At 38.8% G+C, this 27,955-nt stretch overlaps 4 protein-coding genes and 1 long non-coding RNA gene across 14 annotated transcripts; 4 read left to right on the forward strand and 1 right to left on the reverse strand.

Annotated features, from left to right (window-relative positions):
* Positions 1–387: 387 nt before the first annotated feature.
* LOC141376158 (uncharacterized) lies at positions 388–25,243 on the reverse strand. Its single transcript, XR_012385523.1, has 3 exons — positions 24,834–25,243; positions 24,654–24,746; positions 388–4,333 (listed from the first exon to the last, which is right to left on the reverse strand). It is a non-coding gene; the product is annotated as an uncharacterized lncRNA (long non-coding RNA).
* On the forward strand, positions 6,565–7,882 carry si:ch211-125e6.12. 2 transcript variants are annotated; one of them, XM_073911451.1, is made up of 7 exons: positions 6,565–6,593; positions 6,697–6,758; positions 6,859–6,926; positions 7,091–7,176; positions 7,272–7,391; positions 7,512–7,620; positions 7,703–7,882. In XM_073911451.1, the coding sequence occupies exons 3-7, from the start codon at positions 6,863–6,865 to the stop codon at positions 7,780–7,782; spliced, it is 459 nt and encodes a 152-aa protein (XP_073767552.1). In that variant the 5' UTR covers positions 6,565–6,593; positions 6,697–6,758; positions 6,859–6,862; the 3' UTR covers positions 7,783–7,882.
* si:ch211-125e6.13 lies at positions 9,966–11,285 on the forward strand. 3 transcript variants are annotated; one of them, XM_073912084.1, is made up of 7 exons: positions 9,966–10,015; positions 10,104–10,166; positions 10,267–10,331; positions 10,494–10,579; positions 10,675–10,794; positions 10,915–11,023; positions 11,106–11,285. In XM_073912084.1, the coding sequence occupies exons 3-7, from the start codon at positions 10,271–10,273 to the stop codon at positions 11,183–11,185; spliced, it is 456 nt and encodes a 151-aa protein (XP_073768185.1). In that variant the 5' UTR covers positions 9,966–10,015; positions 10,104–10,166; positions 10,267–10,270; the 3' UTR covers positions 11,186–11,285. The 3 variants fall into 3 exon arrangements, with proteins under 3 accessions (XP_073768185.1, NP_001153806.1, XP_073768184.1); NM_001160334.1 differs by having other exon boundaries at positions 9,966–9,988; positions 10,078–10,166; XM_073912083.1 differs by having other exon boundaries at positions 9,966–10,166.
* Positions 11,342–13,452, forward strand: si:ch211-125e6.14. Its single transcript, XM_003199234.6, has 4 exons — positions 11,342–12,625; positions 12,720–12,842; positions 12,957–13,068; positions 13,220–13,452. The coding sequence occupies exons 1-4, from the start codon at positions 12,521–12,523 to the stop codon at positions 13,285–13,287; spliced, it is 408 nt and encodes a 135-aa protein (XP_003199282.2). The 5' UTR covers positions 11,342–12,520; the 3' UTR covers positions 13,288–13,452.
* lectin lies at positions 16,271–27,867 on the forward strand. 7 transcript variants are annotated; one of them, XM_073911990.1, is made up of 8 exons: positions 23,472–24,590; positions 24,761–24,872; positions 26,597–26,661; positions 26,763–26,827; positions 27,014–27,099; positions 27,199–27,321; positions 27,422–27,530; positions 27,681–27,865. In XM_073911990.1, the coding sequence occupies exons 4-8, from the start codon at positions 26,767–26,769 to the stop codon at positions 27,758–27,760; spliced, it is 459 nt and encodes a 152-aa protein (XP_073768091.1). In that variant the 5' UTR covers positions 23,472–24,590; positions 24,761–24,872; positions 26,597–26,661; positions 26,763–26,766; the 3' UTR covers positions 27,761–27,865. The 7 variants fall into 7 exon arrangements, with proteins under 7 accessions (XP_068079500.1, XP_073768091.1, XP_073768094.1 ...); XM_068223399.2 differs by lacking the exons at positions 23,472–24,590; positions 24,761–24,872 and adding an exon at positions 16,271–16,681; XM_073911993.1 differs by lacking the exons at positions 23,472–24,590; positions 24,761–24,872 and adding an exon at positions 26,264–26,429.
* The last annotated feature ends 88 nt before the right edge of the window (positions 27,868–27,955 follow it).

Raw genomic sequence — 27,955 nt, forward strand, 5'->3', positions numbered from 1 at the left:
TTTCTCAATATAATGCTCGAGCACCGATTTCCTGTTTGGACAAAACTGCTTGCGAGCTCTCAAATTTACACTGCTTGTGTGCAAATTTTTTTCACGCTCTCTCAAATATGCACTGCTCACGAACAAATTTTCTTGCGCCCTCTCAGTACACTGCTCGCTCAGTGAGATTATATGCAGACTCACAATTTGTGTCTTGTGTTCCCTCTTCTATTCGTGCTTTTTGATATGATTCATATTGGTGCACTATTTATTAACAATAACCAAATACTAAAATAGACTTATATATTACATTTTAATCCAATAAATCATAACCTTTTTGGCTGTATGTTATATGATGAGATATTTCCAGTTTCAAACATTTAAAGACACAGAGAATAGACAGTGGATGTAAAGAATACATTTTATTTTAAAAACATTTACTAAACATCCAAAAGGTGCACCATACTAATGAAATAAAAAAAACATTTAAACTAAAATATAACTAACGCAAGCAGAAATGTAACTGTGAGAAAATAGGGGAAAACTTTTATTCATTCATTTATTTTCTTGTCAGCTTAGTCCCTTTATTAATCTGGGGTCGCCACAGCTGAATGAACCGCCAACTTATCCAGCAAGTTTTTACGCAGCGGATGCTCCTCCAGCCACAACCCATCTCTGGGAAACATCCACACACACATTCACACACACACTCATACAATACGGACAATTCAGCCTACCCAATTCACCTGTACCACATGTCTTTGGACTATGGGGGAAACCGGAGCACCCGGAGGAAACCCACACGAAGGCAGGGAGAACATGCAGAAACGCCAACAGAGCCGAGGTTCGACCCAGCGACCTTCTTGCTGTGATGCGACAGCACTACCTACTGCGCCACTGCCTTGCCCTAGGGAAAACTTGATAAGGTATTATAGCCTACTGTACTATTCACTCTTTAGGTTATAAAAGAATGACAAAGAAAAGAAAGACATAAAACTGCGATTTTATCATCAATCAATCAATATGCATAATAATATGGTATATAACACAATATACAGTTGAAGTCAGAATTTTTAGCCTTTGAATTTTTCTTTTTTTATATATATATATATTCCCGAATTATGTTTAACAGAGCAAAGACATTTTCCCAGTATGTCTGATAATATTTTGTCTTCTGGGGAAAGTCTTATTGGTTTAATTTCGGCTAGAATAATAATAAAAAAAGAAACATTGTAAGGTCAGAATTATTAGCCCCATTAAGCTATATATTTTTTGATAGTCTACAGAACAAACCATCGTTATACAATAACTTGCCTAATTACCCTAACCTCCCTAGTTAACCTAATTAACCTAGTTAAGCCTTTAAATGTCACTTTAAGCTGTAGAAGTGTTTAGAAAAACATCTAGTCAAATACTATTTTCTGCCATCATGGCCAAGATAAAATAAATAAGTTATTACAAACGAGTTATTAAAATGATTGTTTAGAAATGTGTTGAAAAAATTCTTCTTAACAGAAAAAAATCTTAACTTAACAGAATTAATGTTTATCGATTAAATAAAATAACCAAAATACCCTGAAAATAAAACAGTGAAATAATGGGTTATGTATGAGAACTACTCATTGAAAAGAACAAGCAGCTTTAGCTTACTGGAAAAAATAAATAAATAATAAAATAGATGCAGTCCAATATGATAAATATTTATTTTAGCAAAAGAAAACAAATTCAATATATTTTGGTGTAAATCAATATATTCAGTGTAAATTCAGTGTATCGTTGCATAACCTTCATTGATACTATTATTAGTAATAGCAAAACTGAACTAACTAATATTGTTGTTGTTTATTATTATTATTTATTAGTAGTAGTATTATTACTATAAAAAGCATATTACTGCCAAAGCAATACCACATAAGTGAATAAATAGCGTAAATAAATGGATCAAGAGGGACCAAAATCAGTCACCTGGGGCCTCATGTATCAACGCTGCGTATGCACAAAAACTTTGCGTACGCCAGATTTCACGCTCACGTTTAGATTTACTAAGTATGAAATGAACGCGAACGCGGTTTTCCCAATCTAATCGGAGCGATCGACTGCACGCACATTGCTATAAAAGCACCATCTGAAGACGAATTTGCAAACATGAATCAGAAATATCTCCATTCAATAAATGTGCAAATAATATGTGATGCTCAAATCTGCTTAACATAATACTCACACTTATTAATGATTCCTACTTGTCTTCCTTGTGATGAAGAGTAGGCAAAATCTGATATGTAGTGGGGAAAAAAAGAAGAATGAGTTCATCAGATGCTGGATTGGAACCGAGTTCATGCTTTAACGTGTCAAAACATGTTGCCATGCGCTTTACGAGCTACGTTACTCACGCTGCTAAAGACACTACAAAATTTTACACCTTAATATCGGACCAATTATTTTTTAATTCACTCACAGTGCAATGTTCAGACCCAACTGCGTTTACCGCGTCAGCTAAGCAATTCCAATTTATTTATTCCGAAGGACAAACTTGCAAATACCACCGTTTTTCTCAGGTCCACCTCCGAAAGGAGCACCTCCAATTCACATTCTGTTCAAAGTTTCTCTTTTTGCTTGCTTTTGCCATTGCTTTTTTATTGGGTTTTGCCAAAGTAGAGTCATTAGCATATTCATACGGGGGAGGAGGCAGGGAGGGGTAGTTTCAAAACTCTCACTAAGGTAGTTTCAGTACTGTGACCCGGTCTAAAACCAGACTGAAATTTCTCAAATAAACTGTTTGTTTGGAGATGGTTTTGTAGTTGGCACACCACCACATGATCAAGGACTAGCCAACAATAGTAGACATCAGCGAAAAGTCACTGCCAGGTTTTTTAAGAAATGGAGTCATAGCAGCCATCTTCAGAACCGATGAAACAAACCCACTACTGAGGGAGGCATTAACAATGGCAGTGATGTGGGGCTCAAAAACAGACACAGAGTGCTTCAAGACAGTCGTAGGAAATTAATCGAGTATAAAGGTGGTAAAATTCATTGACAGTACAAGATGTATAATAAAATCAAAGTCAACCGTGTTTAAAGTTGAGAACGGAGGGAAACAACTCAACAGGGACAGAAGTATGATTACAGGCAATAGAGTTGAATATGTCATTCATTTTATCTGTAAAGAATTTAAGAAACTCGTTGCATCATTCAATAGGCGAGGGGTCTGAGTTACAAGAGAGTTTAATCAAATTGTTGACTGTACGAAATAGAACTCTGGAATTTAAACTATTACTACATATGGTTCTTGAATAACATTCCCTTTTTGCGGCTGTAAGAGCATCATAATAGTTATTTTGGTGCTGATAAAACTTAAGTCTATGCACCAGGAGACCAGATTTAATGTTCTTTCGCTCCAATTGCCTGCCAACAGCTTTCATTTATGAAGATCGTGTGTATACCACAGAGATGATCTTTAAATGTAACAACATGACTTCTCATGGAAGCAATGTCATCTAATATACACTTGAAAACAAGATTGTACTGATCGACAGATGAAATAACAGATAATCCACCAGTTATTTGCCTGAGTTGATCATGGTCAATTTTTCCAAGTTGCCAAAAGAAAATAGTGTGTTCTCTGACAATCTGTGTGGCGGGTAGAGTGAGATTGAAAGTGAGGAGTTTATGGTCACAAATCGAAACTTCAGCCCCTGCAAGTGGATTAATAATCACTCCTGAGGACCAAGTCCAGTGTGTGACCATGTTTGTGCATCGGAAAATAAACATGCTGAATGAAGTTTAGACAGTCTAAAATGTCCATTAAACATAAAGCATGGACACACTTCATATTGTCAACATGAAAATTCAGGTCACCAGTTAGAAGAATAGCAGAGCAGTGGGTGCTGGTGAGTGTCAACAACTCAGAATATTCGGTAAAAAAAAGTCAATATTAATTTTGGGTGAACGATAGATATTTAAAATCAGGACTGGGGATGGACCAGATATTTTAAACGTCAAACATTCAAAGGTGGGGAAGAATTAGGGCAGTGTTACTGCAGATACAGCCGATCGGAAAACAACAGCCAAGACTCCACCAGCCGGGGTGGCCGCTCAGGGTATTTATAGCCAGGTAAAGTACACATATTTAGATTAAGAAAGTCATTTGGCTGATGCTAAGTCTCACTAGGGCAAAGAAAGCTTATTGTCAACAATAAGATCACAAATCGAGGCAGCTTTGTTGTTTATAGAGCAAGCGTTTAAATGTGCAAACCTGACTGTCTTGAGGCGAACTCCCTTGACAGCTGGAGACTTCTGGAGACAAGCCAGATTTGCAGGACAACACCGTGATGGAAGACGATGATGATCCACACACCTGTAAAACCAGACCAGCATTAGTTGTACCAGCAGGGTGTAACGTTGTTTGGAGATTCCGGCGAGAGCCCCTGTGGTTGTATCTTGGGCGACGTAGAAGTCGTAGCGAGCGTAGAGTGGACAGCACATCAGTATCAGGAAACGAAGTGTGTTAAAAATTGTACAGTTCATTGGTAGAATAGATGATCATATTAAAATCCAGGGGACCAATAAAGGTTATGACAAGTGCTCCAATAAAATCTAAGATAAAAGCAATAAAAAGGTGCATAGCTGTGTGCTAGCAAAACAGATGCTAAACGGAGCGTAAGGAATACCTGGTGGCGAAGGCAGTAAAGTTCCACCTCTGATTAAAAGTCACGACACAGTCACGATAAAATATAAGTAAAATCACAGTCGCGAAAAGTAAGCGCTCAGTTTACAGGAGTGGTTTTTAGGAGCTGCATAATCTGCACATGACAAACGACAAGCAACAGACCGGAAGTAATTCATTTCCAATGAAGAGTAGTGGAGCTGCGTGGAGTTCCAATCATCTCCATATGTGGAAAATTTGGATTCGAATTGAGCTGCAGATTTGTTAAAATATTTGAACTCGTGCGACTAGACCAGAGATGGGCAAACTTGATCCTTGAGGGCCGGTGTCCCTGCAGAGTTTTGTTCCAACTCTAGTCAAACACCTGAACATGCTAATCAGTGTCTTTAAGATCACAAGAAATCTATAAGCAGGTGTGTTTGATTACGGTTGGAGCTAAACTGTGCAGGACACTGGCCCTCCAGGACCGAGTTTGCCCACCCCTGGACTAAACCGTATGCGTCCAGCCGACTGGATGTACTGTATTTCAGTATTGCCCAATAGGTCTGTGCGCATGAGATGAGAAATATAATTTCTGCATTATTTTCTGAATAATAAAAAGGTCTTTATTAAAAAACATTTCTATTCATAACTGAGTAATAAAAATATATGATTTTAATGTTGTCTCCATATTCCCTCCAACAGCAGTCTATGAGTTTCTAGTATTCGTTCATTCATCCATTCAATCGTGGTGAATGCACAAAGAATAAAGGCTGTTTTTGCACTTTATTTTGGACACCACGAGAATTAAGCTTCTCTCCCATGGTGCATGATACATTGAAAATTCTGTGCGACTGCCACAAGGGGGCGTACTCAAATCCAACAGTTGTGTTCAAATGTTGTGTACAGTGGATAGGCGGCTTTAGAGTTTGTGCAAGCGAAATTCTGTTGTCCGGTGCTGCGAAAAGTGGTAGGATTAAACAAGATTTTTAAACATTGTAAAAAGCGATTGGTCCATTTAAATTCTTGTCCAGAGAAGTCATGTTTTCATCTTCGATTGGTCTCAAGTAATCATGTGATGCAATTTTGCAGGTCAGAGTTCACCAACCTTTAACTTTTCAAAACAGTGAAACTGTTATGATCTTCGATTGGTCTTACACTATGGAGACCCGGAAGGGAGTGGGACATGATGGTTTCAAAAAAAACGAGGTGGGAGAAAAAAAAACAGAGTGATAGGAAAACATACTTTTTAAAAAATTTTCCACAAACACTCCCTGTTCACTTCATTCATGTCAACCCTTCCATTTTGACGAAATTATCTAATATACTACCATTCTATCCTTATTATCATTGTGTCAATAAGTGTTTTCCCATATTTCTGATATATTTTTAGTTATGAAAGCACGTTGAAATACAAAAATCTTCTGCCCGTCAATCATCACCCTTCCTATGCAACCTTTGAATCAGCGAATGCATGTATAAAGCAATGACTGACTGACGTGCTTTGTATGATGAACTAATCCCAGACCAGCTTCTATACACATCTCTGTTATCAAACAAGTGAAGAGCAGCAAATGAATCTCTGGTTTTGTTTTGTTTCATAACAGAGTTGTCACTTAAATGCACAGACCTTTTTATTTTTCCCCACCATTGCGTCTTGTATTACAAAATCTCATGAGGCTATTTCGCAGGTCAGAGTTCACAAAGCTTGCACTTTACAACGCAGCAAAATGAAAAACTTGTCGCTCAAACTTGTGTTTCTGTTCTGCTGCATTCGCATGCATATGAATAGAAGTCTATGGGGAGAAAAGTTCAGTGTGACTCAGTTTGCATTTATTCCTGCCAAAAATTTCCTTCACCTGTGTTGATTCTTAGTTCAATCTGTATCACCTGTATTAGTTAATCAGTGAGTGTATTTGAGTTCCTCAGCACCCTTTAGCTTTAATCTGGTCTGTCCTTGCTTCTTGTTCAGGTTTCTACAGTTATTTAGTCATTCAATGTTTGAATGTGTATGTAATTTATTAAATGTTTATTGTTCTTTTTATCTAGCATTTGTGCTCCATTTGTGAATGCAGGGCTGATTGAGCAAGTTCACAAGCTCTGAAACTTTATTGAAGACCTCTGTCTGCACACCAAAGTAATTTTTCGGCACCAAGAGCTTCTGAACCACTTTTATATACAAAGTATCTTTCTCTGCACCTTAATTTAGACACTGAACTTTTCTGTTTTATGTTCAGGTTCATGATGGTGATGCTGAGAAGTCTTCTGCTGTTTTTCTTCTTGTTCTGCATGGGCATTGCAGCAGGTAGTCAATATGTTAAAAAATTTTTTAATTCTTTTTAAATATTATACTTTTGTAGTTTTATTAAGGAAAAGTAAAGCATTTACTGTGATCATACAAACGGTTATAAATGACGTTAACTTTGCTGGGAGTCACAGTAACAGTGTATTTCTACTTTAAATGCAAAGAAAGGAGATGCCCACGTCAATGGAGAAGGTCTGGATCTCGATGCTTTAGGCTTTTCTCTACATCAGTGAACTGGGCCACAGCAGAGGTAATGTGTTTGACGCAACGCAAATTTTAAATGTATGATCTTAGCAAAATATGTCAACTTCACAATGATTATAAAAACAAAACGTCTATCTTCAGAAAAATTGTCAACGTCTTGGTGGGAATCTTGCCTCTGTGCTAAACGATGTGGAAAATGATTTTCTGCTGAGTCTGATACCCAACTCCAAACGTTTCTTTATTGGTGGCTATAATGTTGATGTAAGATTTTATTAACTTTGTCATATGAGTAGGTTTTTTTTTTTTTTTTTTTAATTTACAATTTGTCAATTAAGTTTCCAATGTTTTAGTACAAGAGCTCTAAACCTCTTTACTCATTAGGAACAGAACTGGTTTTGGTCTGATGGATCTCCATTTGGTTATACAAACTGGTGCTCAGGAGAGCCTAACAACATGAATACGGAGCACTGCTTGGAGATTAACTGGACCGGTAAGACTTCTTAATGTCATATAAAATGACCTTAAGCATTTAGTCCAACCTACTTGACTTTATTTATTTTTATTTCTCCTAGCAAACCGTTGTTGGAACAACTTGCCTTGTTCAGTTGAACTAGGCTATATCTGTGCCAAGAACCTAAATGATTGCTCTTAATTTAAGTGTTCATCTTGTTCAATCACAAGGCTAAATATGCCAATTAAGATGCTGTTCTCATCACCTGCTTGAATCAATAAATCAAAGCAAATCATTGGTGTTTAATAGTCTTGGTGTGCTTTTTTTTTTTTTTTTTTTTTTTTAATTTTGATTGCAGCTAAACATCATCAAAGGGGCTGTTACCTCAAGTGATACCAGGATCAAAATCTGTCCCAAATTCCTTGGTGTACTAATTTTTGCATAGAAATTCATATTCTATTCAGCTTAATTGCTTTTATTCTGGGTTTACCACAGTTCTGTATGAACTGCCAACTTATCTAGCACGTTTTACGCAGCGGATGTCCTTCCACCTGTAACCTGTCACTGGGAAACAGCCATACATTCTCTCATTCATACACTACAAACAAATTAGCTTACCCAATTCACCCATACCACATGTCTTTGGACTGTGGGGGAAAACTCATGTAAACAAGGAGAGAATATGCAATTTCCACACAACTGTCAACTGACCAAGGCTTGAACCAGCCACCTTCTTACTGTGAGGTGATTGTGCAGCTGTGATGTCCTGTTTATTTATATATATATATATATATATATATATATATATATATATATATATATATATATATATATATATATATATATATATATATATAATTATTAAATATGGATAGTTTATTCTTTGTCTTTTAAAATATTTTTGTTTCTGGATAAAAATATCTTTACACTAATATTTGACCCATCTAAATTTTAAAATTAAATATATATTATTTAGTTTACCTGATATTTTCTATTATAAAAGCTTCTGTTACCCTGCTTTTACCCCAAAATTTAATTTGCATCCCAAATCAGACAGGTATATCCTGTATCATCCTTGAGACAGACTGACTCACTCACTTGACATAGAGTAAAGTTTAAAAGCATAGCTCTTTCAAGAACTTCACTAAATCTTCACTACAGGAAACAATCTGAACACTAAGGTGAGTTTTGACAGTGACCTGCTAAATAGATGATCTACTCGAAGTAATATAGTATACTCTCTTTTGCATGTGCAGATTGTGAATACACCAACTTTTCCTGCTTATTCATTTTCAGGATCATCCTGGCAATGCTAATAAATCTGCTGCTTTTCATGTTCTCCATATGGAATGCATCAAGTAATTTGTTAGTAAGAAACCTTTTGACATTTTTGTAGCTTTATGAAGAGTAATGGCAAAATATTTTGAATATTCTGACTAATAATTGCATGATTAATGATTTAAATTATATAATAATAAAAATTATTATTATTATTATTAATGATTAAATGTATTTGCAACAAAATCACAAACCCTAAAAATAAGCCACATGAAATGGTCAAAATGTTGAATGTTACTATTGCCTTTATATACTGTGTGAAGGCTCATGTCCCTATGGATGGACAAATATGACGTGCATTTGTGCATAATAGAGTGGAAAATTATTTTCTGCTCAGTAAGATGCTGCCTTCATTGCTGGAATGGCGGTCATGATGGTGAACAAGTAGGTTTAAACTTGAGTTTCAAGACATTAAATGTCGTGCTCTTAACAAAAAAAAACAAAAAAAACATCTGAACTGTAAACATTGAATAAATATGTATGCATGTAATTTTTAGATTATAAGTAGACTGTTAGGTTGGAGTTAGAGCTAGTGTAGGTTGACATGTACTTGCAAAGTATCAAATAGTCGGTTAAATGTCTGTTGAAGGAGCAGTATCAACACATTAAGCAGACAGTCTACTAGTACTCAAATGAACCATCAAAATAAAGTGTTACCCAGGCATTATTTATTTACACACTAAAATGTGCTTTAATTAAATTGATAAAATTATTTTTCACTATATTTGTAAGTGTCACTACTGGGTCTCTGTACTTTTCACAATGCCTTTTTTTAAATATTAAACTATTCACCAGATTTTTATTTTTATAGACTTGTCAAATCCCCCATTCTCCTATTTATAAACTGTATTAAATTAAATGATGAAATTTTGTATTGGTTTACTCAACTGCAGATGTCACAGTTTTGGACTTTTTGTAGCATTTTCTGTTTTACCCAGTTTCCTGCCAAAAATTTCCTTCACGTGTGTCGATCCTTAGTTCAATCTGTATCACCTGTATTAGTTAATCAGTGAGTGTATTTGAGTTCCTCAGCACCCTTTAGCTTAAATCTGGTCTGACCTTACTTCAGGTTTCTCTAGTTATTTGGATTCCCAATGTCTGTATCTGTGATATATAATTTATTCCATGTTTATTGTTATTTTGTTTAATTTTTTATAGTGCTTGTGCTCCATTTCTGGATGCAGGGCTGACTGAGTAGTTTCACAAACTCCTCAAACCTCACTGAAGACCTCTGTCTGAACACCAAAGTAATTTTTAAGCACCAAGAGCTTCTGAATCACTTTTATTTACAAAGTATTTTCCTCTGCACCTTAATTTAGACACTGAACTTTTCTGTTTTATGTTCAGGTTCATGATGGTGATGCTGAGAAGTCTTCTGCTGTTTTTCTTGTTCTGCATGGGCATTGCAGCAGGTAGTCAATATGTTAATTTTTTTAAATTCTTTTTAAATATTATACTTTTGTAGTTTTATTAAGGAAAAGTAAAGCATTTACTGTGATCATACAAACGGTTATAAATGACGTTAACTTTGCTGGGAGTCACAGTAACAGTGTATTTCTACTTTAAATGCAAAGAAAGGAGATGCCCACGTCAATGGAGAAGGTCTGGATCTCGATGCTTTAGGCTTTTCTCTACATCAGTGAACTGGGCCACAGCAGAGGTAATGTGTTTGACGCAACACAAATTTTAAATGTATGATCTTAGCAAAATATGTCAACTTCAAAATGATTATAAAAACAAAATGTCTATCTTCAGAAAAACTGTCAACGTCTTGGTGGGAATCTTGCCTCTGTGCTAAACGATGTGGAAAATGATTTTCTGCTGAGTCTGATACCCAACTCCAAACGTTTCTTTATTGGTGGCTATAATGTTGATGTAAGATTTTATTAACTTTGTCATATGAGTAGGTTTTTTTTTTATTTTTTTTAATTTACAATTTGTCAATTAAGTTTCCAATGTTTTAGTACAAGAGCTCTAAACCTCTTTACTCATTAGGAACAGAACTGGTTTTGGTCTGATGGATCTCCATTTGGTTATACAAACTGGTGCTCAGGAGAGCCTAACAACATGAATACGGAGCACTGCTTGGAGATTAACTGGACCGGTAAGACTTCTTAATGTCATATAAAATGACCTTAAGCATTTAGTCCAACCTACTTGACTTTATTTATTTTTATTTCTCCTAGCAAACCGTTGTTGGAACAACTTGCCTTGTTCAGTTGAACTAGGCTATATCTGTGCCAAGAACCTAAATGATTGCTCTTAATTTAAGTGTTCATCTTGTTCAATCACAAGGCTAAATATGCCAATTAAGATACTGTTCTCATCACCTGCTTGAATCAATAAATCAAAGCAAATCATTGGTGTTTAATAGTCTTGGTGTGCTTTTTTTTTTTTTTTTTTTTTTTTTTTTTTGATTGCAGCTAAACATCACATGGGGCTCACAAAGGGGCTGTTACCTGAAGTGATACCAGGATCAAAATCTGTCCAATATTCCTTGGTGTACTTTTTTTTTTTTTTTTTTGGTTTTTGCTTGCATAATTCATATTCTTTTCAGCTTGGTTGCTTTTATTCTGGGTTTACAAGAGTTCTGTGTGAACTGCCAACTTATCTAGCACATGTTTTATGTAGCAGATGTCCTTCTAGCTGCAACCCATCACCGGGAAACACATTCACACACTTGCACTACAAACAAATTAGCTTACCCAAACCACATGTCTTTGGACTGTGAGGGGAAAATTTGTGTGAACAAGGGGAAAACATGCAATCTCCACACAAATGTCAACTGACCAAGGTTCGAACCAGCCACCTTCTTACTGTCAGGTGATTGTGCTGCTGTAATGTCCTGTTTTAAAAATGAATTATTAAATATGGATAGTTTATTCTTTGTCCTTTAAAATATTTTTGTTTCTGGATAGAAATATTTTTACACTAATATTTGACCTATCTAAATTTATAAAATTAAATATATAATTCAGTTAACCTGATATTTTCTTTTATAAAAGCTTCTGTTACCCTGCTTTTACCCCAAAATTGAATTTGCAGAATAACTGGGTATATAACACAATATACAGCAGTAGTCATAATTATTAGTCTTTGAATTTTTTATTTTTTATTTTTTAAATATTCCTGAATGATGTTAAACAGAGCAAAGACATTTTCACAGTATGTCTGATAATAATTTTTTACTCTGCAGAAAGTCTTTGTTTTATTTCAGCTTGAATAAAAGCAGTTTAAAAAAAAACATTAAGGTGAAAATGATTGGCCCCTTTAAGCTGTATTTTTTTGATAGTCTACAGAACAAACTATTGTTATACAATAACTTGCCTAATTACCCTAACCTGCCTAGATAACCTAACTAACTTAGTCAAGCCTTTAAATGTCACTTTTAGCTGTATAGAAGTGTCTTGAAAATTATCTAGCAAAATAATATTTACTGTCATCATGGCTAAGATAAAGTAAATCAGTTAATAGAGATGAGTTATTAAAACTATTACATTTAGAAATGTGTTGAAAAAAAATACTTGAACAGAAATTGGGGGGGAAATAAACTGGGGAGCTAATAATTCAGGAGGGTTAATAATTCTGACTTCAACTGTAAATGTACTGTATAGGCCAAGATGAGAAATGCCCCTGTGGATGGAAAAATTCTGGCTCTCGATGCTTTAAGTTTTTCTCTGAGTCAGTTGACTGGATCACAGCAGAGGTAATGTGTTTGATACAACACTGAGATTTTAAATCACTTATTATTATGCAAACAATGTTTACTTTTGTGTTAACGATTTAAAACATTGCTTCAGATAAACTGTCAAAGTCTTGGAACGAATCTTGCTTCTATTCAAAACAAAGTGGAAAATGATTTTCTGCTGAGTCTGGTGCCTGATTCCACACGCTGCTGGATTGGTGGTCATGATGGTGAACAAGTAGGCATAAAGACTTATTTGTTTGTCAAGATTTAATGTGATGCTCTAAACATACTGTAGACATTCTAATAAAGATGATTGATTCACTGTATAAATGCATTCTTCACTCATTAGGAAGGACAGTGGCTGTGGACTGATGGATCTGTGTATAATTATACAAACTGGTGCCCTGGAGAGCCTAACAACAACAACGGGAAAGAAAACTGCTTGGAGATCAACTGGACTTGTGAGAGTGCAGTCTGTTTTTTTTTTTTTTTTTTTTTTTCAGTAACTTTTTACAGTTGTAGATGTTCATATAGTAACATGAAATACCCCATTTGTCCAAAAAGATACAAGTTTAACATTTGATTTTTTTTTCCCTTCTTTTCATCCTACAGCAAACCGCTGCTGGAACGATCAGCGCTGCTCAACCTCAATGGGCTGTTTGTGTGGTAAAAAACTATGAGGTTGAATGCAGGCATCTTGTTTCAATTACACTGATTGTCCTCCATTTACTTTTACCAACACCATCTTTACAAAAATGAAATTCTGAAATTAAACTTTACCTAAATATATTCTCAATACTTTTTCTGTAACACTCTCCGAATTAATAAAAGCAAAGCAAATAGTGTGTGTTGTGATGTTAAATTATAAATGTTTCAAAATATATTTGTTGTATAAGAATTGAGCGTGATTATCATATGTGTGTTATGTAAGGATGGTTAAATCTCTCCATATTATCAGAACCCAAGAGCTGTTAAGGAATTAGTTGAGGCAAGACCACAAGAACTGTCAAGCAATAAAACAACAAACTTTGTGAAGAAGATAAGCTAGTTCAACCGTCAGGATCACCCTTCATGAACCCCCTCTCTCTGACACTACACAGAATGTCTAAATTTGCAATATGGTGTATCTTGTGGATCTATAATTTTCCCTTTCATGTTTGGTATCACTTTATTTATTTATTGAAAAAGTTTAGGCCAAAAATAGGTTTCTTTTACCGGTCAAAAATGATTTTCCTTATAAGGCCCATAAGAAATTAGTAGAGAGTACATTTTTGTCTATAATTGATTTGGTGATCATTTATATATATGCAGCCACAGGTGCAGACTCAGACACATAACTATATTTTGTATGATTCCTTAGATTGGTTATCTATACATCAAAGGAGAAAATTATATTTGTACTTATTTACTTTAAAGGCTCTCTTAGGTGAACTACCATCCTATCTTTCTAATTTGCTAACACTTCACATAAATAACCAACACTCTAGATTTGGTTCCTGTATTCGTTTAACAGTCCCAAGGGTATTGTCAGAACCTTGCAAGCGTGCTTTTTCCTTTTATGCTTCTAGGGCATGGAATGACCTGTAAAATCAGTTTAATCTTGATACACTTCCGACTCTAAATTCCTTTAAACATGTTCTATACAACATCTTAAAGGATACTTGTAATTGTTTTTTATCTGATCTGACCTTTTTCTGAATGGTGATTTTACAATTTTGTGGTATTATATTTTTAAATTTTTATGTGAAACTTCATGTGCTGTCTGCCATCTTGACCAGGTCTCACTGGAAGAAGAAACAGTTCTGTCCCAATGTGATCTCCTTGCTATATAAAGGAAATAATAATAATAATAATAATTTTCAATGTGTCTATGTGATGGTAAAATGGTCTTAAATTTACAGTAGCCACTTGTATCTGTTGATCTTGCCAAATGCTCCACTCCAGGGAAAATAATCTTCGTGTCATCAAATCAAGACCAGACAAGTGTCTTTGTGAAGCTTTTATTGTCTTGAATTTATGGTTGTTTGTTCTGAGTTAGGTATAGTAGTGTCTGGATGGTTTAATGACAATAGTTGTATAAGACTCAAAACTTTACTTAGATATTCTGATACTCTTATGCTTGCAAAACCCACTATAAGCAATGAGAAGAAACATAAGAAATGCTTTCAACTGAGTTCGAACAGGTCAAGGACAACTTACTGAAATGTCAGTTTCTGCTCACCATAAAGGCAGAAATGGTCCAGATGACACTTCTTACCAAATATTACAATCGAAAATCTGAGAGCGTTATCATCAGAGGAAAATATTCTTTGCCAACTAGGTGCTATGACCTTAGAGGACAATACACATGGAAGGCTGCCTGAATGCTGGTGTAATAAAAGAAACTTTTTGCTATGTATTTACTCACAGGGATTTCTTCTTTGTGTTAACAGATATCTTCAAGTATCAAACATTGATTGCTTAAAACATTAAAGATGCGCCTGTATTTAAGGCTAGAATACTGTATAAAAGGCTGGAGCATAGAGACAAGCAGCTCGCTTAACTGACTTCTTTATATTAAATATATACAGTTGAAGTCAGAATTATTAGCCCCATTTTAATTTTTTCTTCTTTTTTAAATCTTTCCCAAATGATGTTTAACAGAGCAAGGACATTTTCACAGTATGTCTGATAATATATTTTCTTCTGGAAAAAGTCTTATTTGTTTTATTTTGGCAAGAATAAAAGCATTTTTTTAAAAACATTTTGGGACAAAATTATTAGCCCCTTTAAGCTAATTTTTTTTCGATAGTATATATATATATATTAGCCCCTTTATTCTCAACAGAGGATAAAGTAAAGGGTTTTGTTATTGGGATTGTTTTTATCCTTCCCGTTCACTGGATTTACTTTATAAATTTATAAATAAGTGTATTTTATTAATTTTATTGAGTGGACATTGGCTTCATTTCCAAAATCCATCAAAATACCTTGTTTGGTAAGATATGAATCTAATTTATTCCTTAAGTGAAGTTTTTAAACTAATTTCGAGAGGAGCACATGATATAATTGACAGCAGCTGGCCACCTATCTACACTCATTAGTTAGCCAATCAGATCTATCCTAACCCACTATAAGTAGCCTAGCTAGACATTACTCCCTTATCTTCGTTTTCCGAAGAAACCCCCCATCCACCCCTTTCTCCTCCTTTTCTCCTTTACAAAAAGGGGAGCTCTCGAGAACCACCTGATCTCGTACTCCCCTCACATGCTCTATGGACCTGGCGGGAGCCCTGGGCTCAACTATCTCCGAGCTCAGGGTTCTCTCCCGGGACAGCATTCCAAACCTGCTTACAGCTGTCAAGCAATATCTAAATGTGAACTCTTGAAACATTACAAAAAATGGTTCTAACAAAACTCTAGCTAAGAAATATAGGAGCACACCGCACCAGTTTAAAGACATTTCAGATCATACAAAATAAAGAAGTAATTTTAACAGACTAATGTCATTTTGTGTTAGAAAATAAATAAAAATAAATTCCTAATTATAACCTATACAAATGAATAGATAAAACAAATGAATTATGGTTTGTCAATATTATATATAACGTTAGTCAGTGTAAACAGTGTGGACAATAGTGTATATACATCAGCACAAACACGTCGCTCACTCAGGTGTCTGTTTAATGTTGTCATTTGCTGATCTGCAACACTTCTATGTCAGACATTTACTAATCATCTTTAATAATCAACTACAGTTTACTGTACACTAACGTTAGCTCAACACGTGTAATTTAACTCAGTGGGGCGTCTCTTTGCTTTCCAATAGACCCATTACCAACCTACGTCACACTTGACATCACACTTGATGTCACACGGGTCCCCGGTTGCAAAATAAAAGACAGGCTGCAATAGTAAAAATGTCATCTTGTGCGGTAGGATGCCAAATTAGAAAGTCCAAAAATAGAAAACGCATCTTTTACCATACACCACACTGCTTTAATGCTAACTGCAGACGTCTTTGGCTAAAAGGGAGCTGAATGAAGTGACGACCTAATTAGAAATGCTTGAATCTGCAGTTCTCATGTTATATCAGGTAAGTTCACGCTATGCTAAATCATACACATCACTTGTTTTTGATTGCAGAAATGATTTCAGCAAAAACAGTTACATATGATTAATTAAACTGCTGACATTGAATGCTAAGAAATGTGAAAGTGTAAGTTATTAAGGTAAACTTGGTTCTCTTTCAAACATTCGCTCGGTATCTCACTATGGGAAACGCCTCAGGCGTGACAGACTGTGGAAGCACCAATTACACCACGTCCGTCTGAGGACGGACAAATCACAGCTCGCGATTAGGAGCCCACCCTCTCCTTTATAATCCGCTGTGATTCCTCGAATCGGCATTCTAGCACTATTCCTCGTGAAGACTTTCCTTAAGCACCCAGGCTGCGCTGCTCTGTTCACAAACGTACCGTCAAGGCTAACGTTGCCGAATGCAGCTCAGTCATCTGAATCTGTCGTGGGTTCTTTGCTCGTTACGGAGTATTTTTTACTGCTTTTACTTGCAGCAACTGATATAGCTAACACGTTAAGGCGAGCTAACTCTGATTTTGACTCACCATGTCTAAAGTCACGGTGGAGAAGGGGAAGGAGACCTCTTCGCGCTCCTGCCCGTCAGCGTGCGGATTTATGATCTCGGGCCGGGATTCACATCCGATGTGCATCGCATGTATGGGTGTGAAGCACGCCCAGGCCTCGTTGGCGAACACCGAAAGCTGCGTGCACTGCCAGGCAATGCCGATGAGGATTTTGGAGAGAAGGCTTCGAGTGGCGGCATCTCCCAAGGACGATCCGGTTCTCTCTGCCGCTCCGTCGTCAGCTAATGACGCCAAATCCTCTCCTCCGCGGGATCTTGCTTCGTGGGGGGACATCATGGAGGTAGAATCCCCCGAGTATGAGCCGCTGTTCGACCAGCAGCTACTGGCGGGCGGGGATGAGATGGAAGGGGAGGAGGATGATGAGACACTAGCCCGTCTCCTCCGAGATGAGCCGGACGATGAGGAGGAGGATGTCATCCGCCCTTCTTCCCACGCATCCAGGCCGACTAGTGCGCAAAAGCGGTGAGGTGGCGTCGACCGTGGTAGATTGCGACCTCACAGAGGTTTGCAAACGTGCTGCCGCCAAGCTCGGCGTGGCGTGGCCTGTGACTCCTGGTCATCCAGGAGTTAAACGGGATGTGTATGACGGGAAAAGGCTCGCTCCCCGCGCTCCCCCAGCAAAACAACTACTTCCCGCTCTCCCAGATTGCATCACGGAGATGAAGCGGTCATGGGATAAACCCTTTACCAACCGCGTGCCCGTCAAGGGTTACTCGTCGCTCGACGTGAGCGAGATGGAGGGGCTAGGGCTCTCTAACCCTCCAGTGGTCGAGCAGACGGTGGCTCTTCACCTGCATCCAAACAGGTGGGCTGCTGTTTCCTCGGCCACACCGTCCCTCCCTGGTAAAATGGAACACTTCACTGCTTCCATGTATCAGAAGATATATAAATCTTCGGCGCTAACAGTGAGGGCTTTGAACGTCACTTCATTGCTGACGGCCTATCAAGCTGAATTATTGGAGGAGCTGGGCACGCAGCTGGACGCCGGCAATCCAAACCCGGCAGTCTGGGAAGAGATCTGCAACATTACAGACCTCAATCCGCACACCTCACGTGGGGCGGTGCAAAGCTCCAGCCGTACCATGGCTCTTGCCGTTGCGGGTGAGCGATCGCTGTGGCTAAATCTCTTCAGTATCGGGGACAGGGAAAAATTGGATTATCTCGACGCTCCCGTAGACTCGAGTGGGTTATTCGGTCAGTCGGTCGGGTCGATGAGGCAGAGATGCGACCTTAAAAAGAGGGACGAGGAGACTTTTGACCTCTGCTTGCCTCGTAAAAATACATCACGCCCTCCTGTTCCTGCTACTCGGCCCACTCCTCCGACGCAGGGCAGAAAATTTGTTAGTGCGTCCAGACCGCCTAAACCCCACAGCACAGAGCAGATGGCTCGCCCCCCTGCTGCTCCAAACGCTAAGCCATGGGGAAAGCAGTCATTCGCGGCAGCGGCTGCAAAGTCTAGATCCGCTAACCCCTCCGCCAAAAAAATAGGGACTCCTAGGACGCCATGTTTGGAGAGGAGAGACGGGCAGCACCTAGGGTTTTCTGCCATAGCTTCTCCACAGTCCGCCGCGTTTGTTTCACCACCCGCAAAAATGCAGAGGAGGAGGAATTTGGGTGGAGAAATGGTTCAGAGTTGTGTTCAGGCCAGTTCAGCTTCCCCTCAACACACAATGTTCCCTGGATTGCCGACGGCAGTTCCACAAGTTCATGTGCGGAGCATTCGGCCACCATGCGGTCTGCCGAGTTCAGGCACACGTTCGCAAGTGTCTTGTCACAAAGCACTTCATTCCCTGTGTTCATGGCAAATAAAAAATCCCCTGTCGCATCCAGGCTCAATGCCGAGGGCGCAGAAAGCCAAAAACAAAATAAAAACACAGAGAAAAGCGAAAGCTCAAAGCCGAGAAACGGGCCAGTCTCCGAGCCAAACCGTTCCTGGCCAAATTTCTCTCTGGCCACAAGAGGGCGCCAGAGATTCCACCAGTGGGGCCGGTTTGGCAGCAGCCTCTGTCTCTTCACCCGGAGGCCTGGATAGAGTGTTCTCTGCACCCGTGGGTCCTCGCAACTGTAACCAGGGGTGCTGGAAAAAACCCCTCCTTTCAATGGGGTTATAGCATCTGTGGCAAACGAGGATTTGGCTCAGGTGCTGGAGGCAGAGATATCCTCCCTCATGGAGAAGGGAGCTATAAGACGAGTTCCAGTGGAGGAAACTCAGACGGGTTTTTACTCACGTTACTTTCTAATCCCAAAGAAAGATGGGAGTCTGCGCCCAATACTGGACCTGCGTGCTTTAAACAAGCACTTAAGGAAGTACAAATTCAAGATGCTCACAGTAGGAGCTCTCACTCGTTCGATCCGCCGGGGCGATTGGTTCGCCTCGATCGATCTCAAGGATGCTTACTTTCATATAAGCATCTATCCAGCACACAGGAAATATCTCAGGTTTTCTTTTCAGAACGAAGTGTTCGAATTTGTTACTCTTCCATTCGGGCTCAGTCTAGCTACGTGGGTGTTCAGCAGATGCATGGAAGCAGCGCTGTCTCCGCTGAGACACAAGGGTCTGCGCATATCCTCTTATCTGGACGATTATCTGATATGCGCTCGCACACTCGAGCGCGCGGAGCGGGATGGAGAGACTCTTTTGTCTCATCTCACAAGGCTGGGATTCAGAATCAACAACGCCAAAAGCCAGCTGATTCCGTCCCAGGAGATAGAGTATCTGGGCCTGCGCCTAGACTCGGTAACTTACCCCGCCATGCTTTCGGAGAGAAGGATTACGGCGTTCGGTCTATGCCTGACCCATTTTCGCAAAGGAAACCTGGTCTCGTTCAGAACCTGTCTCTGTCTGATGGGCATGATGGCTTCATCTCTGTCTGTGATCCCACTGGGGTTATTAAAGATGAGAGATTTTCAGCGTTGGATTACCGCAAAGCACCTGTGCCCGCTCAGGCACCTTGCGCGCAAGGTACGGATATCCACGGAGTGTGTGATGGCTCTCCACCACTGGAAAAACCCCTGCATATTCCGATCAGGGGCTCCGCTGGGGAGTGTGTCTCTGAGAAAAGTCGTCACTACGGACGCATCCCTAACGGGATGGGGAGCCGTATTTCAGGGCAGATCGGTAAACGTCGTTGGACACACCGACTGCGCGAGCTTCACATAAACATGCTGAAGCTGATGGCAGTTTTTCTGGCTTTAAAACATTTTCTTCCATTCTTGAAGGGTTTTCATGTTTTAGTCAGGACGGACAACACAACGGTGGTGGCGTACATCAACTGCCAAGGGGGAACGCGATCGTTGCAGCTGCACAATCTACCGCGCAAGCTGATTGTCTGGCGCGCCGCTCACTTGAGCTCACTGCGCGCGACGCACGTCCCGGGAGTCAGAAATGTGGGGGCGGATTTTCTGTCGAGGGGCAACCCGACGTACGGAGAATGGGTTCTCCACCCGCAGGTGGTAAATCAAATTTGGGAGATGTACGGCAAGGCTGCCGTAGATCTCTTCACCTCGCGGGCACACGCAAAATGTCCGCTGTATTTCTCTCTCGAGGACGAGGATGCGCCGTTGGGTGTGGATGCGCTGGCGCACCCGTGGCCAAACGTGCTGCTGTATGCATTCCCACCGTTAAGTCTAATTTCTCCCACCCTGGACAGAGTAAGAGAAAGCGGGTTGTCTCTCCTTCTAATAGCCCCCCGTTGGTGTGGTTGGCAGAGATCGCCGAAGTTCTGCAAGGAGAGCCCTGGCCGCTCCTGCTGCGACGGGACCTGCTGTCACAAGCGGGGGCACAGATATTTCACCCTCACCCAGAACAAATCAACCTTTGGGTCTGGCCCGTGAAGGGTTAAATCTAAATGCTCTCGGGCTTCCACGGGAGGTCATAAGCACTATCCAGAGCGCTAGGGCTCCTTCAACGCGCTCACTGTATGACCTGAAATGGCGTGTGTTTGAGGACTGGTGCACTAGTGAAGGGCTTATCCCCTTCCAGTGCTCGGCGAGGGATATTCTCTGCTTTTTACAAAGCTTACTGGATAATGGGAGAGTGTTCTCTACCATTAAAGTTTACCTGGCCGCTATTTCCGCTTGCCATGTAGGGTTCGAAGGGGTTTCAGTTGTACGGCACCCCCTTATATGTCGTTTTATGAAAGGAGTGAAGCGCGTGAGACCAGCGGTGAAACGGCTGGTCCCGTCATGGGATCTGTCTCTCGTTCTGGACGCTTTAACTCGGGCCCCATTCGAATCTCTGGAGGATATTCCTATTAAGCTCATATCACTGAAGACGGCCTTACTACTCGCTCTAGTCTCAGCTAAGCGAGTGAGCGAGCTGCATGCTTTGTCGGTGCATCAAGTGTGCATGGACTTTATCCGGGATGATGACAGGGTTACACTGCTACCAAACCCGGCATTCGTTCCCAAGGTCAGTGATTCGGCTTATAACTGTTCTGCTATTGAGTTGCATGCCTTTCATCCCCCTCCGCATTTGTCAGCGGAGGAGAGAAAGTTACACACTTTGTGTCCCTTACGGGCGTTACGCCTCTACGTGAACAGGACTCGATCGTTTAGGAGAAGCGATCAGTTATTTGTGTCATGGGTCACTCGCCGTAAGGGTGAGGCTGTTTCATCTCAACGGCTCTCGCACTGGATAGTGGAGGCGATCGAACTGGCCTATACATCTAGGGGTCTTCGTTCCCCAGAGGGTTTAAGAGCTCATTCTTCAAGAGGTATCGGTACCTCATGGGCTTTGTTCAGAGGGATTTCGGTAAGAGATATTTGTAAAGCGGCAAGTTGGTCTTCCACGCATACATTTCTCAGGTTTTACCGCCTTGACGTCACCGCGCCTTCATTGGCTCACGCGATTCTTAATGTGTGTCCCTTATAAGCTTGAAAGGTTGTCTTTCTACCGATTCTGTCCGGGGGCTTCGGAAAGCATGCGTTACGGGAGTGGTATATATCATTCCCATAGTGAGACACCGAGCGAATGTTTGAAAGAGAACGCTAGGTTACTTGCGTAACCCCGGTTCTCTGAGAACAGAGCGAGGTATCTCACCAGACTTCCCTTCATGCATTACACTCAAGAAGAGCATGCTTCGAATGCCGATTCGGGGAATCACAGCGGATTATAAAGTAGAGGGTGGGCTCCTAATCGCGAGCTGTGATTTGTCCGTCCTCAGACGGACGTGGTGTAATTGGTGCTTCCACAGTCTGTCACGCCTGAGGCGTTTCCCATAGTGAGATACCTCGCTCTGTTCTCAGAGAACCGGGGTTACGCAAGTAACCTAGCGTTTTATATTCACACATTCATTCAGTGACAACTTGTGACACACTCCCTATATTGTTTACCACGGCACTTTGAATATTCGGTCTGAAATAACCTGCAAATGTGACTTGAAAACAACATTAACACTGTTTATTTGACTGTGAACAATGTTGTACATTGATAGTCATTGGCTGCTAATATGATTTCGCTATTTAGAGTTTGCAAATAATGCTTTTATGAAATTATATTATTAAGGAGAAAGTCCGAATGTGTGAACATAAAACCAACCTCTATGTGTAAGTTCACATACCCTGCTGTACAGGTGCAGTTCACTGTCAGAATGCAGTTGTTTTGCTTGTTGATGATTGCTAATCCTTGTACAGCTCCGTCTGCTCTCTTTGTCTTTGGCTAGGCAGAATATTGGTTTTTAGCTTTACATAGTGTTAAATCTGGTCATCATGGATCATTATTTCTTGCACATGACTACACAGAACAACATTGTAGGCATCCATAGACTTGCAGACCTTTAATTTCTCTCTTGTAAAATCATTTGGAGTTTTAATGAGATTGTATTTTGGGGCTGGATGCTTGGTCATTTTGTCTTATTCAATATCCATTGGGAGAGTGCTATTGCAAATGGACCTGTCAGATGAACGCCACTCAATATAACGTTAATTATGCTGAATTACTGTGCTTATCACTGGGTGACAAGCTGTTGTATTACGATGAAAGCGTTATGTAAATAATAAATATAATATGTAATCAATATAACTTATTTCTAAGACAACAACAAACTCTGTACAGCATGTCATTCTCTTGCTGTAAATGCTAGCGCTCTCAGATTCTTCCATAGGCTTTTCGAAGATTGCAAATAATAAGCTCTGTGTTCAAACACTGTTCATAACACTTACACATTTAATCCTCTCACGAAAATACAACTTTGAGCACTTTTGGATCTTAAATGCAAACGCAAGAACTGAAAATCTAACATTAGGCTATAAACGGACTACAGTGCCCTTGGGGCGCTCGCATGTGGCGTCAGCACCACACTCCTACAGATAACTTTTGATGCTTATGTTTAGAATAAATGTCGATGACAAAGAGTTAATCTCTCAGTTTATTATATTATAATGCACACTATATATTGTAAACAAATAAATACGCAAAAACACATAGACCTACAATCTTTTTTAATTGTTTTTACGTAGGAAATACAGCTGTTTTGCTTTGCTGTTGTTCTAATGTATAAATATGCCTACACATAGTATTATCACAAGACATTTCAATAAGTGTATCGCTCGCGTGCATACAACCAGCTTACCTTAACAGATGACAGGAATGTGTGAGGAACAAGTCTTTTAAATGCCTCCAAGTTCCATCATGGACACAGAACATTCAAAACTTGTTTTTTGTCACAAAGTTCAGCAAAAAGCTGCCCATACAGTCACATATGCTATACCTTTTAAGGAGGAGTGTAAATATTGCAGTTATGACAGAATTAAATGTGTTTAGATGAAGAAAAATACGACGGAAACTCACTTGATCACGTTAAAATGACAGTTAATATGCATGTATTTTTACACATTTCTTCACACGTTTGCATTACTGAAAGAAGGAAAGAGACAGGCTGCACTGTTAAGCAGTATCTTCATAATATCGTTAAATTTAATGATCAACAAATTAGTCTGTCTCGACAGCCTTTACAAGTGAAGGCATTGTCTACAAACAATATGAATTCCCAATTAGAAAAACAGAACAAACTTTAAAATAAAATTCATGACAAATACACAGACAAATCCAAATGCCCAACACAAGCGAGCTACGCTCCAGACCAGATCAGCTCGATGACGTATAATGCCTCCGACACCACCTGTAGTCCTATTTAGCAACTTGATATCAACCGTCATTTTAAAGAAGCATAACCGATTTAAAAAATGAAGAGTGTGTTGTAACTGCTGTGTTTCATGTCGTAGAACAAAACGTGAAAGTATATTGAGTTTGTGTTAGCCACGAACCTTAAGCGATTTTACTGAAACTCCATTCAAAAAACCCATTGACTTTGGGATGAGGGAATCGGAACTGCTAAAATGGTAACTCGCTTCCGGGTTTTTGCATACAAATTGTCGTCATAGTTCCTCCACTCTATAACTTACGTTTCAAAGTGTCCACGTTCCATTTTTCCTCCATATTATGACGTATCCTCTTCTCCTGCTTCTTCTCCATGCCGATTGCTTTCCCATGGCCTCCTGGGATATATAAGTAACCATATGAGAACACGGCATCCGGGCATTTCTCGCCTACACTTTTTATGATTACTCAAGTTTCAAACGTACTTCTTTCTTCACGTACTGTATTCTCCCTTTATGTTGTAGGTGAGTATGCACATATCTAGGCAAATTGATTATACATACAGCCAAATCTCAGGAGGATTAAAGTAATTTTCGCCTACTCTTTTTTGAACATTGGAAATTTAAACATAGCCTACTCTTTTTCCATACCCAACAGAAGAGAAGTACTTGGTTTGAAACACAGTCTATGTTTATGTTAGTGTTTCTGCTTTATCCAGTTTGCATTTATTCTGAGAGGGGTCTGGATGCAGACCTGGGGTCCGTTCTTCGTACTTCGCTTAAATGATCTAAGATGATTTGGCAGATCCTGGATCTTTTAATCTTGATAACTGATCTCTCGCTAATTTGGTTCTTCAAACAAGTTCACGAATCAGATTAGAATGTCTGGATAAACTGATCTGAGATCGCTGCGTGTGTTATGAAGGACAGATCTATCGATCCTCGAAATCATGATCAGCAATGCAACGATTGGCTGACGGCATAGCAGCGTAATGACATCATCTGATTAATATTCAATTATCCATGTGAGCAAAATTACATCAAATTAGCAGTAAATGGTTTGTTAAATATGACACGCAAGAACTTTCCACATTTGTTGTGAGCTGCAGGCTTTACACTTTCATTTGTCAAGACAAGAGTATTCATCATGTATTTCAATGCAAATCAATGCATTTAGTTCTACATTTAGAAAAGATTTTCTTTATTAATGTAGCCGTTTTTTAATCGGTGTATAAAGAATAACTGGTTGTTTACAAAAGCATTTTGATATTGGTAAAGGTGTCTGCAACTTTTGTGAAGCATCAAATCACTGGCATATTAACTATCAAAACATGTTTATGACTGCATAAATGTATTATTGCTTAAAAAAAAAATCACATATTGTGCATTTCTATTATACACAATTTGTTCTAAAGCGATCTAAAAAGTTCATTTCAATAAGTTTTCTCTTTGCACCAGATGGCAGTCTTTGTACTTTCATTTCGAGGGTGCAGATTGCATACGTTTTATTAATATGTATAACTTTATTTATTTTATTAATGACTATAACTTTATATATATATTTAAAAATTATGTATTATTTTCCCAAGTGTATATAACTACTACTGTAAGAAAATATCAGAATTCGGTAAATACTTTCTGTATTATCTTTTGAACTAAGCCGATCTAATCCTGTTTATATGAATTAAACCTGCTCCCGATCAGGTTTGACCTAGCAGAACTGTTGCCATGACAACAACTCTCGGATCAGCTTTGAAGAACGAAACGATCCTGGATCGTGTCAAATCGTCAATATCCAAATCCAGCTAACTGAGTAATCCACGTACGAAGAACGGACCCCTGGAGCAGTGCAATCTGAGATGCCTCCATTGCTTTTTAATGCACTTACCTAACCCGACCATACCCGTCACAGTGACATCACTCACTCTATTGAGTGCATTGTGTCTGAGATTGCATTGCTGAGTGATGCAATCTCAGCTTGCATCATAAATGCTGCATCCAGATACTTTCGCTTATTTCTGCCACTAATTTTCTTCACCTGTGTTGATTCCTAGTTCAATTTGTATCACCTGTAGTTAATCAGTGAGTGTATTTGAGTTCCTCAGCACTCTTTAGCTTTTATTTGACTTGTCTTTACTTAAGGTTTCTCTAATTATTTAGAATCGCAGTGTTTGTATCTGTGAATTTATAATTTATTCCATGTTTATAGTTCTTTTTTTATAGTGTTTGTGCATTATTTGTGGATGCAGGGCTGATTGAGAAACTTCACAAACTCCTCTGGAACTTCATTGGAGACCTCTGTCTGAACATCAAAGTAATTTTTAGGCACCAAGAGCTTCTGAACCACTTTTTATATACAAAATATTTTCCTCTGCACCTTAATTCAGACGCTGAACTTTTCTGTTTTATTTTCAGGTTCATGATGGTGATGCTGAGAAGTCTTCTGCTGCTTTCCTTGTTTTCCATGGGGAATGCAGCAGGTAATCAACATTTCGTATTATTATTTATCGAGAGAGAGATTTTTTTTTTTCAAGATTATACTTTTTTTGTAGTTGTATGGGAAAAGTAATAGATGTACTTACCATGATCATACAAAAATATAAATAAAAAAAGTTAATTAACTTTGGGAATCACAATAACCATGTATTTATACTGTAAATGCAAAGCTAGGAGATGCACACGTCAATGGAGTAGGTTTGGATCTCGATGCTTTAGATATTTCTCTGTACCAGTGAACTGGGTCACAGCAGAGGTAATTTTTGATACAACACTAATTTTAAGTAATTTATGATCTTAGCAAAGTATGTAAATATGTTTGCATTGACTATAAAAACAAAATGTCTATCTTCAGAGAAACTGTCAACTTCTTGGTGGGAATCTTGTTTCTGTGCAAAATGGTATGGAAAATGATTTTCTGCTGAGTCTTATACCCAACTCCGAACGTTTCTTTATTGGTGGCTATGATGGTGAAGATGTAAGACTTAATTAACTTTTGTTATATTGGAGTAAACAATTGTCGGTTAAGTTTCCAATGTTGTCTACATACAAGAGCTCTAAACCTCTCCACTCATTAGGAAGAAAACTGGTTTTGGTCTGAAGGATCTTCATTTGGTTATACCAACTGGTGCTCAGGAGAGCCTAACAACATGAATACGGAGCACTGCTTGGAGATCAACTGGACATGTAAGACTGCTTAATTTAATTGTGTATAATTGTCAAAAATATAAAGTTTCTGCAAAGCATTTAGTCCAACTTACTTTACTAATATTATTATTATTATTATTATTATTATTATTATTATTATTATTTATTAGATTTTATTTTTTCTTCTAGCGGATCGTTGTTGGAATAACTTGCCTTGTTCAACTGAACAAGGCTATATATGTGCCAAAAACCTGGATGGGTGCTCTTAATTTAAGTGTTCATCTTGTTCAATCACAAGGCTAAATATGCCAATTAAGATACTCTTCTCATCACCTGCTTAAATCAATAAATCAAAGCAAATCATCTGTGTCAAATGGTCTTCATGGTTACTGTGGGCATGCTTTCAATGGATTACAGTTAAACTTCATCAAAGGTGCTCACAACGGTGCTGTTACCTCAAGTGA

Source organism: Danio rerio, chromosome 9 (genome assembly GCF_049306965.1).
Source record: "Danio rerio strain Tuebingen ecotype United States chromosome 9, GRCz12tu, whole genome shotgun sequence".
Taxonomy (NCBI): domain Eukaryota; kingdom Metazoa; phylum Chordata; class Actinopteri; order Cypriniformes; family Danionidae; genus Danio; species Danio rerio.

Bases quoted from the DNA above. Each gene is read 5' to 3' on its own strand.
- si:ch211-125e6.13 (XM_073912083.1), top strand. From the start codon at position 10,271: ATGATGGTGATGCTGAGAAGTCTTCTGCTGTTTTTCTTGTTCTGCATG. The intron at 10,332-10,493 runs GTAGTCAATATG...TTAAATGCAAAG, and splicing joins CTGCATGGGCATTGCAGCAG to AAAGGAGATGCCCACGTCAA. The intron at 10,795-10,914 runs GTAAGATTTTAT...TTTACTCATTAG, and splicing joins TTGGTGGCTATAATGTTGAT to GAACAGAACTGGTTTTGGTC.
- lectin (XM_068223399.2), top strand. From the start codon at position 26,767: ATGATGGTGATGCTGAGAAGTCTTCTGCTGCTTTCCTTGTTTTCCATG. The intron at 26,828-27,013 runs GTAATCAACATT...GTAAATGCAAAG, and splicing joins TTCCATGGGGAATGCAGCAG to CTAGGAGATGCACACGTCAA. The intron at 27,100-27,198 runs GTAATTTTTGAT...GTCTATCTTCAG, and splicing joins TGAACTGGGTCACAGCAGAG to AGAAACTGTCAACTTCTTGG.
- si:ch211-125e6.14 (XM_003199234.6), top strand. From the start codon at position 12,521: ATGTACTGTATAGGCCAAGATGAGAAATGCCCCTGTGGATGGAAAAAT. The intron at 12,626-12,719 runs GTAATGTGTTTG...ACATTGCTTCAG, and splicing joins TTGACTGGATCACAGCAGAG to ATAAACTGTCAAAGTCTTGG. The intron at 13,069-13,219 runs GTGAGAGTGCAG...TTCATCCTACAG, and splicing joins CTTGGAGATCAACTGGACTT to CAAACCGCTGCTGGAACGAT.
- si:ch211-125e6.12 (XM_073911451.1), top strand. From the start codon at position 6,863: ATGATGGTGATGCTGAGAAGTCTTCTGCTGTTTTTCTTCTTGTTCTGC. The intron at 7,177-7,271 runs GTAATGTGTTTG...GTCTATCTTCAG, and splicing joins TGAACTGGGCCACAGCAGAG to AAAAATTGTCAACGTCTTGG. The intron at 7,621-7,702 runs GTAAGACTTCTT...TATTTCTCCTAG, and splicing joins CTTGGAGATTAACTGGACCG to CAAACCGTTGTTGGAACAAC.